The sequence below is a fragment of the Spinacia oleracea genome, chromosome 3 (assembly GCF_020520425.1).
Source record: "Spinacia oleracea cultivar Varoflay chromosome 3, BTI_SOV_V1, whole genome shotgun sequence".
In the NCBI taxonomy this organism is placed as follows: Eukaryota; Viridiplantae; Streptophyta; class Magnoliopsida; order Caryophyllales; family Amaranthaceae; genus Spinacia; species Spinacia oleracea.
This window is the reverse complement of record NC_079489.1, coordinates 1,549,653-1,566,552: the sequence shown is the minus strand read 5'-3', so window position 1 is coordinate 1,566,552 and position 16,900 is coordinate 1,549,653. Positions and strand designations below refer to the sequence as shown.

General features: G+C 33.6%; 1 protein-coding gene across 10 annotated transcripts; it reads left to right on the top strand.

The window, feature by feature from the left end:
- Window positions 1-720: 720 nt before the first annotated feature.
- On the top strand, window positions 721-11,825 carry LOC110782440 (uncharacterized). Of its 10 annotated transcripts, none has more exons than XR_008929666.1 (8): window positions 733-1,012; window positions 1,937-2,077; window positions 5,475-5,528; window positions 5,815-5,868; window positions 7,941-8,019; window positions 8,111-8,201; window positions 8,576-9,052; window positions 11,414-11,825. XR_008929666.1 is itself a non-coding variant. In XM_056838297.1 (7 exons), exons 2-6 carry the CDS (start codon window positions 1,988-1,990, stop codon window positions 8,670-8,672), a joined length of 411 nt encoding a protein of 136 aa, XP_056694275.1. In that variant the 5' UTR covers window positions 721-1,012; window positions 1,937-1,987; the 3' UTR covers window positions 8,673-9,052; window positions 11,414-11,825. The 10 variants fall into 10 exon arrangements, 6 of the variants coding, with proteins under 6 accessions (XP_056694275.1, XP_021842285.1, XP_021842286.1 ...); XR_002531927.2 differs by having other exon boundaries at window positions 734-1,012; window positions 1,937-2,206; XM_056838297.1 differs by lacking the exon at window positions 5,815-5,868 and having other exon boundaries at window positions 721-1,012.
- Window positions 11,826-16,900: the final 5,075 nt, after the last annotated feature.

Below are 16,900 nucleotides of genomic sequence, written 5' to 3'. Positions count from 1 at the left end.
TAATCTCATAATAAATAATTGGGCCCTAAAATGATAATAAGAATATAGTGTCATAATAAATAATTGGGCCCCCACCCCCACAACATGCTACAAACTGACCAGGGATCCCCTTCTAGCCCAAACCACTATGAGAAGTTCTTCAATATAACTATTACTTCCCTATATTTAAACAAAGGGAGAACTCTATTTTCTTTCCACGTGGGAGAAAACACTTTTCATTAAATACTACACTTAAAAACCCCACTTTTCATTTCTATCAACGTGGGACATTTTCATAAAATGATAGAACTAAAACTCATTTTCCAACATCCTGTGACTTACTCAAGCCAATTGGTAGAAGGCACACCCGGTTGTACGTAGTTCTACGTGCAACCAGTTCATTTTATACTTTTAAACCCTCAAAAGCATATTTTTATAGTTTAAAATCACATATTTACAAATTAAAAGCACTTTTTACAGTTTTAAAGCACATTGTTACAGATGAAAAGCAAAGTTTTGCTATTAAAAGGAAATGAAAAATATACAAGAATGTGCTTTTAAATCGCTAATGTGCTTTTTAAGTATGTAAATGTGCTTTTAAGCCGTAAAAATATGTGCTTTTAACCCGGTTACATGTAAAACTACATACAACCGGGTGTACCTTATAATTTGTGTACTCAAGCATAAGCACAAATTTTCATTCGAAACCAAGGAACTTATGGTAATTATTCTACGAAGAGTATATTTACTGAATAATGTAAGTAATAAACCTAGATTACCACGAAAGCTAAACCAAGTGAAATCCTTTGGTAAAAAGGAAACCTATAATGACAATCCTAACACAATCCCAATTCTATCTTAGGAAAGTGAAGTGATATACCTAAATTATCTCAACAGATCGATATCAATCGTTCAAAGGATTGATCCGACCCAGATCCATGTCTACCCATTATATATTTCTTCCCCACCTTTCTCATTGCTCTATTTTCACTTGCACTTGATTCCCGTCTCCTCTGTTAAAGCAGCTTCTGAGGTATGATGTTTTTGTTTGATTAGATATTCGAATATTCAATGTTAGTATAGAACTATGAAAGTAGACCTTTTTAATTTTCTTCTGTTGATATTGCTTTAATTTTTGTTCTGAATTGCAAATATAGCTGTTATGAGACAAATTTTCAGTTAAAGTTAAGAACTTTGGATTTTAAGACGCAATTTATTCAGATTATAGTTATAATTATTGATGCTAATGTTTTTGCTTTCATGATTTATAACTAATTTAAAAGAAAACTGGATATTGGTTGGTCGAGCGATTTCCTTCAATATTGGATAAAGATCCGGTAGTTCCCTAAATACCTTACTTAAGCAAGGGAGAAAGAGAAGTAATTTTTCTTCTCCGGTTCAGCATTGAACCGCCATATGAGATAGGGCTTTTGTTTTAAAGCATGAGATGGCGGTTCAATGTTATAAACCGCTGTCTCAGGTGATTTTATTAGTTGTAAATTATTTTTAATACGAATTACATTTTAAATAGAAATATAACTTAGAAGTAACATCTTGTGACATCAATTGCGTTTGTAGCTCAGTGGTGGATAGAGTGTGTTTCTAAGCAAAAGGTCATGAGTTCGATCCCGACCCCTACCTGATGCGCTTATTTTTTTTTTTTTTTTTTACCATTTATAAATAGTGATTATAAGTCAACCGCTACCTGAGATAGCGGTTTAGTGCCGCTTCGTTAAAAAAACGGTTTTAATGCTGACGTGGACGGTATGGTGGGAATTAAGTTAAAAAGTGGCGCATTTTGGGAATTTGACGTTCTTTAAACAATATCGAAGGAAATCGCTGTTGTTTGATTATCTCTTTATTTATTTTCCTTGGCTTAATTAGAATATAGGGATTGAATCTGTTACATGGTTGTTGCTGGATTGAGTTTTGAATTGGGGATTTCTGTGATTTGCAGATTGATTAATAATTACAATTTACAATTATAATTGTAATTGTTATCATAATAATGGGTAGCAACATGGTCCCTTGCTCTCGCTTGAGAAAACGAAGTAAGACCGCGAAGAGGTCAGAATTGGTTGTTTCGAAACAAAGCAAGGTACTGAAAGTGAAAGAGGAGTCCGGGATTGATTTTGAATTTGAGTTATTTAGCTGCATCATGACAGACCAATTGCTGACTGAAATCCTAATATGTCTTCCCGATGATTCTGTGTGTCGATTCAAGTTGGTGAGCAAGTGGTGGTTCTCTTTACTCTCTAGTCGTTACTTTGTTAGTCGTTTTATCAACCATGATCGCCATTGTCGCTTTACCCTAGTGTTCCAATATTCCATGTATGGTGATGGATTTTGGGACACATTGTATCCAGTCGGAGCCATTTCTAACCACCCTGTGTTATCTAAATCTTTGAAAAACCAACCACTTGACCTGAATTTCGTCCCGTTATTCAGGAATAAGCCTGAGGAGATACGTGTTGTGGCTTCATGCCATGACCTGCTACTTTGCTCTCACATTGGTTTGTATTATGTGGTCAACTTGCTTACGAGGTGTTGGATAGAAGTTCCCCCTCCTCCTACCCACAACCAGGACCTTGGACCAACTCTTTTAGAACTATGTACTTCTCCAAAAGCTGGACTTTTTTGTTCCCATGATCAGAGGGATATTAGTAATGGAGATGGCTTGTGTAGATTCAAGGTGATTGTACTTCCTGCTGTCCGTAGCGATCTCATTTTAAACCCTTATCCAAACTTTAACATTCCCCCTCAACTTTATGCCTCTCAATTTAGTGTTCAAATCTTCTCTTCCGAGTCGAGACAGTGGGTGGACATCTCAGTTGATTGGTACCCCTTGTCATTGAATGCTTATTTGAACTTTACCCCTATTCTATTTCATGAGAATATGTTACATTGGCTAAATGGACGCTCTCTTGTTTCTCTTGATGCACATATAAACCTCAGCCATTCAGTTGACCTACCCAAGGAATTATCCCTTGAGCATCCCTGTGTCTTTGGAGTGTGCCAAGGTCAGTTTCGGGTGGCTCGCCTCATTTATGAGGAGACTGATGGCCATGTCCTGCTTGTTTGGGATTTGGTGGACTATCACAAGGGGGTGTGGCAGTTGGCACACAGGGTGCTGCTTCATCAGGCATCTCTTAAAAAGTACAATTATAACTTCAGGCTCATGGCTTTTCATCCCTACGACGGGGACAGAGTATATGTGAACATACGTAATGACGTCTTTCAATTCAACCTGAGGACAGGGATACTTGAGAGTTACTATAGACTGAATCTTAACCGTCGTTTTCACACTTTTGAAACACCACTTCCACTGCTCTTGCACCACCGAGGGCTCCCAACAGCATTACCTCCATAAGCATGAACATGTTTTTTATCCACAACTTCTGTGTAAGGAGTCACAACACTTGCAAGTGTTTATTGAGTAAAATTTGTCGAAATTCAGGCAGTTATTTCTGAGTTTTCATTGTGGTTCTCCCTCTAATATTTATAGGTCGTTACACCAATCTATTATATATACTAAAATAGACACCAGAAATGACACGTGTCATTTCCTGGTGAAATAGAGCCTAGTTGACTTATTTATGTATCCACCAGGCACCAGCATGTGACCACACAGTGATGTGTCTGGCGGCATTCTCTATTTGTTAATTCCGATAATTATATATTTATACTATTACGAACATAATCCATTTTTTTTTGTTTTGTTGTTAATGCCTTACTTCATTCTTCCGCTTAGAAAATACCTTTACTATATACTTTTTTTAACTACTTTAACAAATGGACCGATTGCATTGAATATCATTTTGGTTCATGAGCAAAACAATAAACAGAAAAATTACCTTGGGTGTACCATGCTTGTTGTACACCCAGGTGTAATGTGCAGTCGATTAAGCATAGTTTGTTTGCCTTTTAGTGAACATCCATTGTGTTCTCTTTAGCATATATTTTGAAATTTTAATGGGTACATGTGCTTCCCTCTATATTTTTAGCTGTCTTGCTTGAAGTAGGACGATCGTAGTTCTGGTTGTCTATTATGAGGTCATGCTCAGTCCCATCTTCTTGTTAATTGTAATACAAAGTATCATATCAATTTCTTATTAATCTTGGATGTAGAGTAGATAGGTTGTCAAGAAGGGAGTAGAAATTTTGGCTATCTGTGCAATTATAATTTTACCTTTCAATGTCTTTGAGACACTTTCTTCCACCTAAATTTTCTCATATTCTCTGCAATTATAGCTTTTGCATCTGATTCTATAGTGAATTGCTTGTGTAGTTGGTTTTGATTGATTAACTCTTGATTAAATTCTTGTTTTTAAGTTTGTTTCTGAGTTTGTTGAAAATCCTGATTCTTTAAATCATGAGTGAATGGCATCTTGTTAGGAAGTTTGGTGTTTTTGTTGCATTGTTACTTTTGGTTCTCTTGTTGGTTTCGAGGTAGTGTTGCAGGTTTTTTCTCTTCTTAGCTTGGTCTGTAGACTAGACAAGTAACCTAACAAACCTATGACTTGGAATGTTGGCTGTTATTGATGAACCGAACAAACCTATGACTTGGAATGTTGGCTGTTATTGATGAACTCCGGTTAGTTTGTTTTTCATTAGTACTACCATAAATACGAATTGTGGTACTAACTCCAATATTAGTGGTATATGCTTACAAATACATTTGTCCATTTCCGATAGAGTCAGAAATTCATTTGTTCTTTTGGCTGTGGGATGTAATGGACTAAATCAAAATGACTCTTAAAACCCCATGAAATAGAAGATGGTCGTCCCGTTATCGCTTTTGGGGTCAATTGGAAACAACCTCTGTTCTTTTGGCTGTGGGATGTAATGGACTAAATCAAAATGACTCTTAAAACCCCATGAATTAGAAGATGGTCGTCCCGTTATCGCTTTTGGGGTCAATTGGAAACAACCTCTCTGCAATTGCAGGGGTAAGGTTGCCTACGTCCGACCCCCCCTTACCCCGCTTCTTGCGGGAGCCTCTTTGAGGCCATGGGGTAATGATAATGATGATGCTTACAAATACACTAAGTTCAGGAAACAAATTGGATAATTGAGTTAAATGCCCGAGGTTGAGGTGGTGGAGTAGTGGCTTCCCACCTCATGTCCTTGAGGTCTAGGGATCAAACCTCTTGGGACTCATTTGAGGATTTCCCCTTATCCCCTCAAGTGAGTCCCCTTCATCTTACCTTTAAAAAAAAAATTGAGTTAAATGCCCAATTAGTTACATATATTGTAGGTCATGTCATTCATATTGAGTAGATCATGGCTTTACTTTAACCTTTCTTATTTAATTTCTGAGTTCTGTAGCCATGATCTGTCCTAGTTTCTTTATAATATGTCTTTTAGGCTATCTTTGTGTCATAATCCCAGACAATAAACCTGTCCCTATGAGAGTGAAGCTGGTTCCGCTAACTTCTTAGCATTTACATGTGTTCACCGGACTATTGTTCTGCTAACTTCTTGTTTTACTCTAGATGCTGTTTATACTATGCTGGAAGAATTCATCTCTACGAGGCTGTACTCATCAGGTATCTTTATGTCATATAACCCCTGCACAAAACTTGTATGATTCGATTAGCTGTACATAGATAGTTCAGTAAGTTAACCAAAAATTAACCTTTCTTATTTCATTTCTGAATTCTGTAGCCATGATCTGTCCTAGTTTTTTTTGTTATATGTCTTTTAGGCTATCTTTGTATCATAATCCCAGATAATAAACCTGTCCCTATGAGAGTGAAGCAGGTTCCCCTAACTTCTTAGCATTTACATGTGTTCACCGGACTTTTGTTCTGCTGACTTCTTGTTTTACTCTAGATGCTGTTTATACTATGCTGGAGGAATTCATCTCTATGAGGCTGTACTCATCAGGTACCTATATCTTTATGTCATATAACCCCTGCAAAAAACTTATTGAATGACCATTGTCTTCATTTAGAATATTTCCTACATAACCTATATCTTTAGGTCATTTCTAGCCTCCAACCAAGATCTAATTATATGATAAATCAATATGGTAATTGAATTGAATGACCATTGTCTTCATTTAGAATATTTCCTACATAATTAGGTGTAAAAAAAAACCGAACTTATTATAAGATTAGAAGTAGTACATCACACATCACTGAACATAGCTTCATGGCCAAGAAGGTACACTTTCTTATTAGATTGTTCATTGATGCATACATTACGCTGTCAAAGTACCAAACCTAACTCTAGATTAAACATATGTCCCTACCCCTTAATCTCTATCCTTCTTCCTATTTGTCTATCTCTCACTCCTTTTGTCGTTTTGCGAATATAGAAGATCTTTTGAAAGCGTTCATCTCTTTGTCCTCCCCTCTTTCCCAATTGTTGTGTTTCTATACTTGCTCCCCATCTCTTTTCTTTTCCCTTTCTTTCCTTCTCTCGTTTTTTTTAAAGATTTTTTGAATTTTTAAAAATCTCTTAGAAGTGTTTTTTTTAATCTCATTCTCAATTACACTCTAAAATTAGTCTATTTAGGTTCTCCATCTCTTCCTCCCTCTTATCCGGTTTCTCAACTTCACCCATGCATTGATCTATCTATTTTGTTTTTTTGGTTAATTTATTTTTGAGGTGAATGAAGTTTAATTTTGATTTTTAATAGTTTTGTTTTGGTTTGATCTGATGGATATATTGAGACTGTTCGTAATTTTGAATCTTTGATGTGGATAATTTACGTGTATTTTATTTGTTTTAATGGCGTCTAAATTTGGTGTTTTAAGTTGAGCTTTTTTCAATAATCAAGCTTGATTTTTCGCTGTTTTATGAGAACTAGATCCCAATTGGAACGGTGGAGTTTGAATTGGTTAATGTAATTAATGCTTGAATATTTGAATGAAATGGAGAATTTGGACCAATTCGGAATCCGATGGCACTTTCGAGATCGCTTGCAGATATCATTTTCTCCTGCTAGCAGTGTTAGATTGGTGATGCACATTGTTGCTCATTTGTGATTGTGTGTCAATACTTGTGAATTGGGATTGAATAATTAGACGAATGATTTTAATCTTATATATTGGTTGGTTCCTTTGTTTTATTGGATTGTAAGAAAGATTTATGTTTGAGATCTCCAGACGGTTTTGTGTAGTGAGGAATGTTGTTATAGATATGTTAACTTAATTGTCTCTTTTGAGAAATTTAAAACATACTACATACTTCATTGGAGATGATAGGCTGTTACTCTGTTAGTGAATAGACACTGATCAGAGCTGTTCTCATAAGATAGCATATAAGACTTCGCGTACCTTTTCGTTGTTATGATGTTAGACTGTTACTCTGTTAGTGGATAGAAACTCTCTGGAAGGTCAAAGTCGAGAGTCAAATTCGAAATTGAGGTAATGATCTTTTGAATATTTTAATTTGATCGTTTATATATTTGGCTTCTGTAAGAAGTTTAAGTTTGTCTTCTTGTCAATGAGTTCTAGGCTTAAGCAATTAAGCCCAAGTGAGTTGCAACAACCAATATTTTCTACTTTATCCAGTCTATCGATGGTCTAATTTCATCTTGTCATGGTAGATTTCTTATAATTTTTATCCGGTGTGACCTGTTCAGTGAATGATGTTGTTATGTTCCTTTTCCTCAATTTTTTTTTTGTGTGTGTGGTGTGGTCTGAAAATTATGAAAGACCTATCTAAATAAACTAAAATCTCACACATGATTGAAAGTCATGAAGTGAGTTATGAACAATTAGGGACCCTGTTTCACTGATGTAATAACAATAGGGACTGCAGCGCAACAAATGTGATCCTTCTTGTTGATCCACTGGGTACTGTTTTGTTATTGCTCCTCCATGCACCCGCACACACATGCTAGCATAAATAAAGAAGGGAAATTAGCTGCATGATATAGTTTGTCCCTGAATTTGTCTGTTTCTGGAGTATATCGTTAAATATCGGATTATCTCTGCATTTTATGTCAGAACATAGTATGGCGTGGTCTTGGATATAGTTGCACGGCGAATATGGTGCCCGGTACTGCTACATCTAGCCCACATTCTGGTAAGTCACCCATTACTACTTCACTTTTTTTACATTTATTAAAAACAACTGCTCTGCAGTTTGTTATTGAGTTGTATTTTCCTGTTTGTAGGACACGCTTTTGCTATTTTCAAAACTCCAGAAGCTGCAAAGAAAATCATTGGAAAGCTGGCTTTGGGGTGTTTAATGCTCCCTAATGGAAGGTTCGTGTAACTATAGAAATAGATATATATATTTTGTGTTAAACAATCATTTCAAAATTCAATTGACGAGTGACGACCTAAAACTTATACCATCAACTGCAGATGAAACACAATTATGCAGTTAGATATGGTATCCCATTTTCCGTGTTAATGAACATTTAAAACTTTGTCTGCCTTGCATACAATTCCAAATGCCTTATTTAATACCTAATCATCAAATATCCATCTCATGAAAGCCTGGCTTTGTATATGGAGTTTCTTAGAATTGATGTTCTTATTTATTATGTACTCGTGTAGTTTCTATTTGTTATGTACTTGTGTAGTTTTGTATTTATTATGTACTCGTGTAGTTTCTGAAGGGCGCATGATTACAGATTAGCAGAACCAGGAATCATTTTTGATAAAAAAGAAATTTTCAAGCTCGAATGTTCGAGAGAAAACGCACCATCTAAGGCTTGTATAGCTTATTAGACATAACTGGAAATGGATTGGGGGTGTGTTTGGAAGCTCAGAACCAACAAGTGAGTGCCTGAAAGATCTCGAAACCAGAAAGTCTAATCTAGACAATCCAAAAAAGAAGCGCTCCAAAACAAATTACACCAATCTATGAGGGAAAGTCAAACCTGTGGACACATACTGATCCTATTCCAGCAAAAAAAGGACTAAGACAAGCCGCGCCTTTTCTCTTTGCACTTGGGGTGATTTCAACAATGTTCTGAACTTCACTGACAGATTGGGGTCACCTGTAACAATGAGGGAGGTCATGCCTTTTAGGGATTGTATCAGGTGCAGGCGATGCATTTGTGGGAGGCTTTCTGAACATTTTAGTTTCCGACTTGAAATTATTGAAGGTAATTTACTGCAGGCATGAAAAATACTTTTATCATGCTTCACTTTCCTGAACATAGATTTCATTTATTGTTTTATTTTTATTTTTATTTTTTGATGCGTTATATGTTCAATAAAATAATGATGAATGATGCAACTGCATATAGTGAAGGTACACATGGCACAGGCTGCCAATTACTAGAATGATTTAATTATACAACTTCTACACAAAACATACACTTCTACAATAAAATAAGTACAGAGGCTATAGAACTTTCTGTATATGCAATTGTGATGTGAATTGTTCAATGATTAACATATTAAAATGAAAAATGTGAACACAAACACAAACAAGTATAATTTCCTTAGGTCATTTTAGTTTCCGACTTGAAATTATTGAAGGTAATTTATTGCAGGACATGAAAAATACTTTATTACTAGTATAGAACCCGTGCAATTTGTATAGAACCCGTGCAATTGCACGGATATATAAGTTTATATTAATATTTAAAATCAAATAATTTGAATGTGTGATGTTATCTTACTCTTTTATTTACAAAGTGACATATTGCATATAATTTTTAAAAGTGACGGATTGCATAAAGGTTGCATATATAAGATGTCCTCTAGCTCTTTATTTTACTTTTTCTTTTTATACTACCTTAGCACCATCTAGAACTATTATCGATAATCAACATCAAGATTCTTAGGATTGATATCCTATTTTAAATCACTGATGGGGTATGATCGAATCGGTATATCAGATCATTACGATCCTACAAATTTGATATTAGTGACATTGTTTTGTTTAATTTTTTATTGATTGAATTTTCCAATTTTGTTAATGGTTAATGGCAAATAATTTTTGAATGGTTCGAACACCTCTAATGGTTCGTGTGTAGAGAACCTACTTCACGTGAGAGCCAAAATAAGTTTATGTTCCTCCAAAGTCTTAGGTTTCACTAATTCACAATAAGACTCAATTTCATTATCATATAGTATATTCCTGCAATAAAAAAATATATTAATTTCTCACAAGGTAAAGGATTATACTTGTGTTATTATGCGGATCCAAAACCAATAATTTTCTCCACATAGGGACCTTTATTGTCCATAAAGTGACTATAATAGGTTAAACACCAAAATTTTTAGACATGGTAACCCCATAATAATAATAATAATATAATAATAATAATAATAATAATAATAATTAAAGGAAATTAATTATAGCAAAACTTGTCCGTACAACATCCCTACGTAAAGTGATCATATATATATAAGGATTTGAGAATACATATTTTCATTGACGTGGGATGGAGGATTTTAATTTACATATTTTCTATAGCTAAAATGGAATGATTTGAACTGTTATTGCATTAAACAAAAATATAACTTTTTATGTGTACTTTACAATTCCTATATTATTATTATATAAGTACGAATATATATTACATCGCATATACTTGCACTATATACTTAAACGTTATCTTTTTAAATATTTTGGCAGTATTGCTGATGTGGATGATTGTCATTCATAAAAACTCACTCATTTGTCAAATAAAATTCACATTATATATATATATATAATCACTTTGCGTAGGGATGTTGTACGGACAAGTTTGTGGTACTTCTATACCAAAGTTAATCAGAGTAATTGCACGGTCCCTATATATATTGTTAATTTGCTAAAATATGTATTTTTAAATTTTGATAAAAGTTGGTCAGAGTATATAAATGTTAAACTTTGGAATATTCTATGGAGAATATATGAAGTATTGTAAATTATTTCTTTCCTCTAATGAAGATAAGAATATATGATATATACGATATAAAAATATACGATATATGGAGTATATGGTAAGTTCATATTTTTTTTTATACTAAGTTGACAATGAAAAGATATTTGTTTTTTCCGTAATTAACGTGTAGTATATTTTATGAGTAATATATGAATTATGGTAAATTATTTCATTCCTCTAATGAAGATAATAATATACCATATTGAACTACGGAGTATATGGTAAGTTCATAACTTTTTTATACTAAGTTGACAATGACAAGATATTTTTTTCCGTAATTAACTTGTAGTATATTTCTACTATAATTAACTTTTATGAATTCAATAATATAATAAATTTAAAATGTGGAGACAGTTATTCTAGGAGCGACACGTGGACAGGGAAGGAGAGAGGAACTTCTCTTTTAGCATCCCGGGCTGGGCTTTCTATACTCCATTCTTTTTCCCGTCCAGTTGGTCCTGATTGCTGCTGCCTTCTTGTTTTTCAGCAAAAACTAGATAAATTGAACACAAATATGCAGTTTTTGTGCAATTAGTTTGTCATTTTTGTACTCAAAAATTCATTTTTTTTTTGTTATTCTGGCAGGATGAAAAGCGGTTAAAAGAAGCTTTGTATTTCGCAAACGCATGTGGTGCTGTTACAGTTACAAAGAGAGGAGCGATTCCCGGTTTACCAACAAAAGATGAGGTCCTTCAAATCTTGCAACAAGTGTTGATTACAGAAAAAATCTAGGTTACATTCATTTTTGAGTAACTTTTGTGTATTTGATGTAATTCTAGGCTGATAGTTTCCCCTTTTTTTAGGGTGCCACATATATAACATGTTCTTTTTGTTACAACTTCCAATAGCTTTTTTCGGGTTTAATTTGATAGGTTTCCTCCTATTTCAGACTGAACAGAAGTTGTTTAACTTGTAACATTGTCGAGCTAATTCTTTTAGCTTGTGTGATTGTTGGTGTATAACACCCCTTTCAGAATAAAAAGGCGCTATTCTTGTATAGTTGTATCTTTGTTCTTTGTATGTTTCATAACGTATTACAGTATTAGTTTACAAAGCAGTACAGACTTATATAGAGGTCTGTAGTTTGTAAGAGTAATTTTAGTGCAATTAGACGCAAATGAAATATGGATTATGCGTTTTAGTACACTATGCAACCTTGAGTTCAGATAAGTTCAAATAAGTTTAGATAAGTTAAGATAAGTTATGTCAAATAAGTTGAATAGAACACACCCTTATACTAACACCCCTCTATCATTAATCATCACTCTCTCAAATGTAGGTCCGTCAATGCATTTATAGTTAACCATTAATCGACTACATTCAGGACTAATATCATGATTATCCGCCTTGTTGAAGTCACACATTATACTACGAGACACATTGTTTTATCCGCCTTGAGACACATTGTTTACTTCAATATGACTAGCACTCAGGTGCACAATGTTTATTGTGCACCTTATTTTTAAATGAGCTTATAGTTCAAATTCAGAAAATGTATACTATTTTCGGTTCTAAAAGTTCTTTACACCTTTAAATATATGTTCAAGGTACAAAAACTTTGACTGTAAATTCTCACTATTATGTATATAAAACTTATCAGGTAAGATTAGATTGACATCGATATGTATTTTTAGAATATCAATTTTTTTTATAATTTTTTCACATACGGAAATGGGTATGTTAGTGGTTTAATATTGCACCGTAGTCTGTGAGAAAATTAAGTGCAAAGAACTTTAAGAAAAGGAGGTAGTAATTCAGATCAAAGAACATATGGCAAAATATTCTACTTGTAAGTGTACATTAAAATAATACTTCATATTAATTAGGTGTCCAATAAATATTTATCAGAGTGTATTATTCAAATTTTGCATATTTAGTGATCACATTACTAAACAGTCCAGATTAAAGTACACATAGTGTAATGTAGTACATGTAGTAATAGTATGAGTACTCGCAGTACATTTGATGATCTAAACTTAATTATATGACAGCATGTTTCATGGACGAGTATGATGTTACAACATACGCTGTCAAAACGCAATTTAGAAGGTGGATCATGGTGCACATAGAGCATGGTGCACCTTAAGAATATTAGTATATAATTAAAAGAACATCTGGTTACGTAAAAAGAACATGGACATATATTTTTTTATATTTTTAATAAATTGTGATTTTTTATAACAAAAAGTAAAATATTATATTGCATGTTCTTTTGTCGTAGTATCATGTTCTTTTGTTTATGCACATGTGTTCTTTTGGTGCACATGGTGCACCATGCTCTATGTGCACCATGGTCCATAGTCCACGGATTGCTGTCAAAACTATAGATGACTCTCGTCGTGCACTAATCAAGACAATTAACATCGGACCTCCGAAAAATCAAAAGGTTTTGCGCGCATAAGGTGTACAATAAATTTATTATACACCAAGATAATTTTTATCCATTTTTTTTGTAACTTTAACTTCGTTTTGATTAAGGTTTATATTAGTAAAAACGTTGATAGATAAACATTTTAAAATATTAAATGATTAATTTTATACATTATTAGTGATTTTGAAGAAATAAGTTTTATTAAAATGAAAAAATTTATCACTAAAAAGAAAAGATAACTTTTACATATATAACTTTAACATTTAAGTATTTTGAATTAACTTTTAGTTTGGTGTACAATATTTATTGTACAACCTTTGTAAATAAGAATTTGTGCCGGCAAATATATTGTCTCAAAGTGACTTGGTTTGGGCAGAAACTCACAAGAAAAGAGCTTAACAAACACACAATCTCCGCCGAGGATTTTCTTGCCCCTATAAAAGGTAAGGTTACCATTATACGTGGGATTATGATACGACTTATCCTAATACGGGTGTCTGAGACTCATTTCGTAAAGATGTTAGAGGTTTGTAACTCAGTAGGGACTAGGGACATAACTTACACCTAAATCCCCACACTCACTAACAAAATGATCATCTATCTTGATATATATGTTTGCTACAATCATGTTGAGCAAGATTCATTGCAAGATAGGATGCAGAAACATTATCAGATCACATAATAACTTCTTTTAAATATATATATTAGTGTCGTACACTAGAACAATTACGAGTATACAACAGGGGCGAAATTAGGGGGTTGGTGGAGGGCCATGACCCCCATGATATATTTAAAAATTAAAAATGTACTACGTATTACAAAAGCACATGTCAAATCTAGCTCAAATGGTTATATTACGTTTACTATGAAGGTTGCCTTACTAATTTTGAGGTACCAGATGATGAAGAGGCTTCAAAGCTCCATCCCCGGGTTGAATACACTCGAATGCATGATTACTTGTAGCGGTACTAGTGAAAAACAAATATTTCGTACTCCCTCCATCCCGGAATACTCGACCCGGTTTGACCGGCACAGAGTTTAAGGGACTTGAATTGACTTATTTAATTTAATAGGTAGTAGTTGATAGTGGGGTATTATTTTAATGTAGTTAGTGGGAGGTGGGTTAAGAGGTGGGGTTGAGGGAGAGTAGGGGTTGAATTTTTAATTATTTTTTGTATGGAGTAAGGGGTAGGTGGGTTAATAGGGATGGAGTGAGAAATAATATAATATTGTTAGATTATTTCCATTTTTAGAAACAGGTCAAGTATTAAGGGACGGCCCGATAAGGAAAATACGTCAAGTATTCCGGAACGGAGGGAATACGTAGTATGAGCTACGTACGAGATGTTCTTTTATCGAATCGATGGTTGTATCACCTTGTTTATTTCTCTAGCTTGGATTATGAACTTTCATTTCATGATTATTGTATAGAAATACAAAGTACTCTTTCAAAAAACATAAATTAAATTCAATGATCATCAATATTTTTCAGTACTTATTTTCTATAAAGTATCCCTATATTTTTCGTTTTTACTAAGGCTCCGTTTCGTAGGGCGTAAAACGTTTTCAATGTAAAATGTTTTTTCATAGAAAATATTTTTCAAGAAAAACACAATTTCAAACTAGTTTTCCTTTGTTTGGTAGCTTAAAGGAAAATGGGAGAAGATGGTGAAGATTGAGGGGAAGAAAGGAGAGGGAGGTAAAGAGGAAAGAAGGAAAAGTGGTTTCCCTCCCTTTCAAATGGAAAAGGGTTTTCCACCTTTGAGGGAGTCATGGAAAATTGTTTTCCATCCCTTACCCAACCAAACAACGTAAAATTATTGAAAAGGAGAAAATCGTTTTTTATAAAAATGTTTTACGCTCTACCAAACGGAGCCTAAAACGTAGTCGTTGCTAATTAGAAATCATATATGGGATAAGCCATATCAAAATCGGGATCGAAACCAACACTTACAAGTAAGTTTTTTTAGAATGGGAATAGTGGTAATACTTGTATGTACTTAATTGATAAACGGCATATCCATATTTAAACAAAAAATTATAAATTAAGAATGTCAACTAGTTTAGTTGGTAAAGTTTTAAAAAGGTTGTATTCAATACCTATAATCGAATTAAACTTCGTCTACACATAAAAACTATTAGGTTGCGTTCTATTCACCTGATTTTCACTCATTTTTCCTAAACTTGTCTTATCTGAACTTAACTGAACTTATCTGAACTTATTAGAACTTATCAAAACTTATTTTAGTTATAAATTGTACTTGATCAACCCTTGTTTTTCCTGAACTTATCTTATTTGAATTAACTGAACTTATCTGAACTTATTTTTCCTGAAATAAGTGGAAATAAGGTGAACAGAACATGTTACATTGCACACTCGAATTTAATTTGATGTAAAGAGAGGCTATTCTTAACAAATTACTCCGTACCATTTATTCTTAGATAATACTTCCTCCGTTCCTAAATAGTTGCACCGTTTTGACTTTCACGTTTGCCAACGCATAACTTTGACCATCAATACTTATAATTATGTATTAGTAAAAATTATAAAAAGTTGATATATTTAAAATATATATTAAGACAAACCTAATAACACTTTGTATAATAATTTTTAATTTTATTTATTAGTAGAAAATTGAGGTCAAAGCAAGATAAGTGAATAGTGTCAAAAGTCAAAATGGTGCAACTATTTAAGAACGGAGGAAGTACAACAACAACAACAACAACAGCACCACGACCCGCCATAAAGTATGACTAGTCAAGATAGGGTGAAATTCGGCCAAAAAGTATCCATTTGCCGTTGTGTCAAGACCATTTCTGGGATTTTGGAGGCCTTGTTCTTTAAAAAAACGTGAATGTTCTTTTCTTAAGAAAATGATTAAGTAACACTAAAAAACAAAAACAAACGTACAAATTGAGAATCGATCGTGCAAACTATGGAGGAAGTACATTCCCATGTCCGATATGTTTTTACAAAAATATATTGCCAACAAAACGATAAAATAGGCTAAAGACAAACACAAAAGGACAAAATCAATTTTTTTGAAAAATGACTTCTGTTTTTTGAAAAATGGCATCCGTAATTTGAAAAATGGCATCCGTATTTTGAAAAATATATAGCATACTTCCTCTGTTCTTTTTTAAATGACAAATTATTTAGGCACGTTTGCCAATGCACAATTTCAAACATTAATATCTTCAATTATGGATAAGAAAAAATTATAAAAAGTTGATATGTAAAAAATATTTATTCAGACGAATCTGATAAGGCCCCACACGACTATATTTATTTGTTAAACATAAATCATAAAAGACAGTCAAAGGAGTTTGTGTGAATAGTGACAAAAACCCAATTGTGTCATGTAAACAAGAACGGAGGAACGGAGGAAGTATGTTTTAATGATTGTCTTTTCCCTATTTCGTCGTTTTATGGGGTGAGATGTATTTGCTAAATACATCTCCAAGATGGGCCTCTCCGCCCTCCTAACTATGGAATATTAAGACAAGGTTGTACGTACAATTGATCTACAAACAATTAAGTGTCTTCTACTTTGGGGCCCTATGCTGGAGGTCTTATTGGACCTCCTTAAAGACGGGTCGCGCTGTGTCACATACTGTGTGTATACTGTGCATTACGTGGGCTTAAATTTAGTGTAAATTTAAACTATTTATGTCTTAGCTAAACAAAATAGATCATTAGG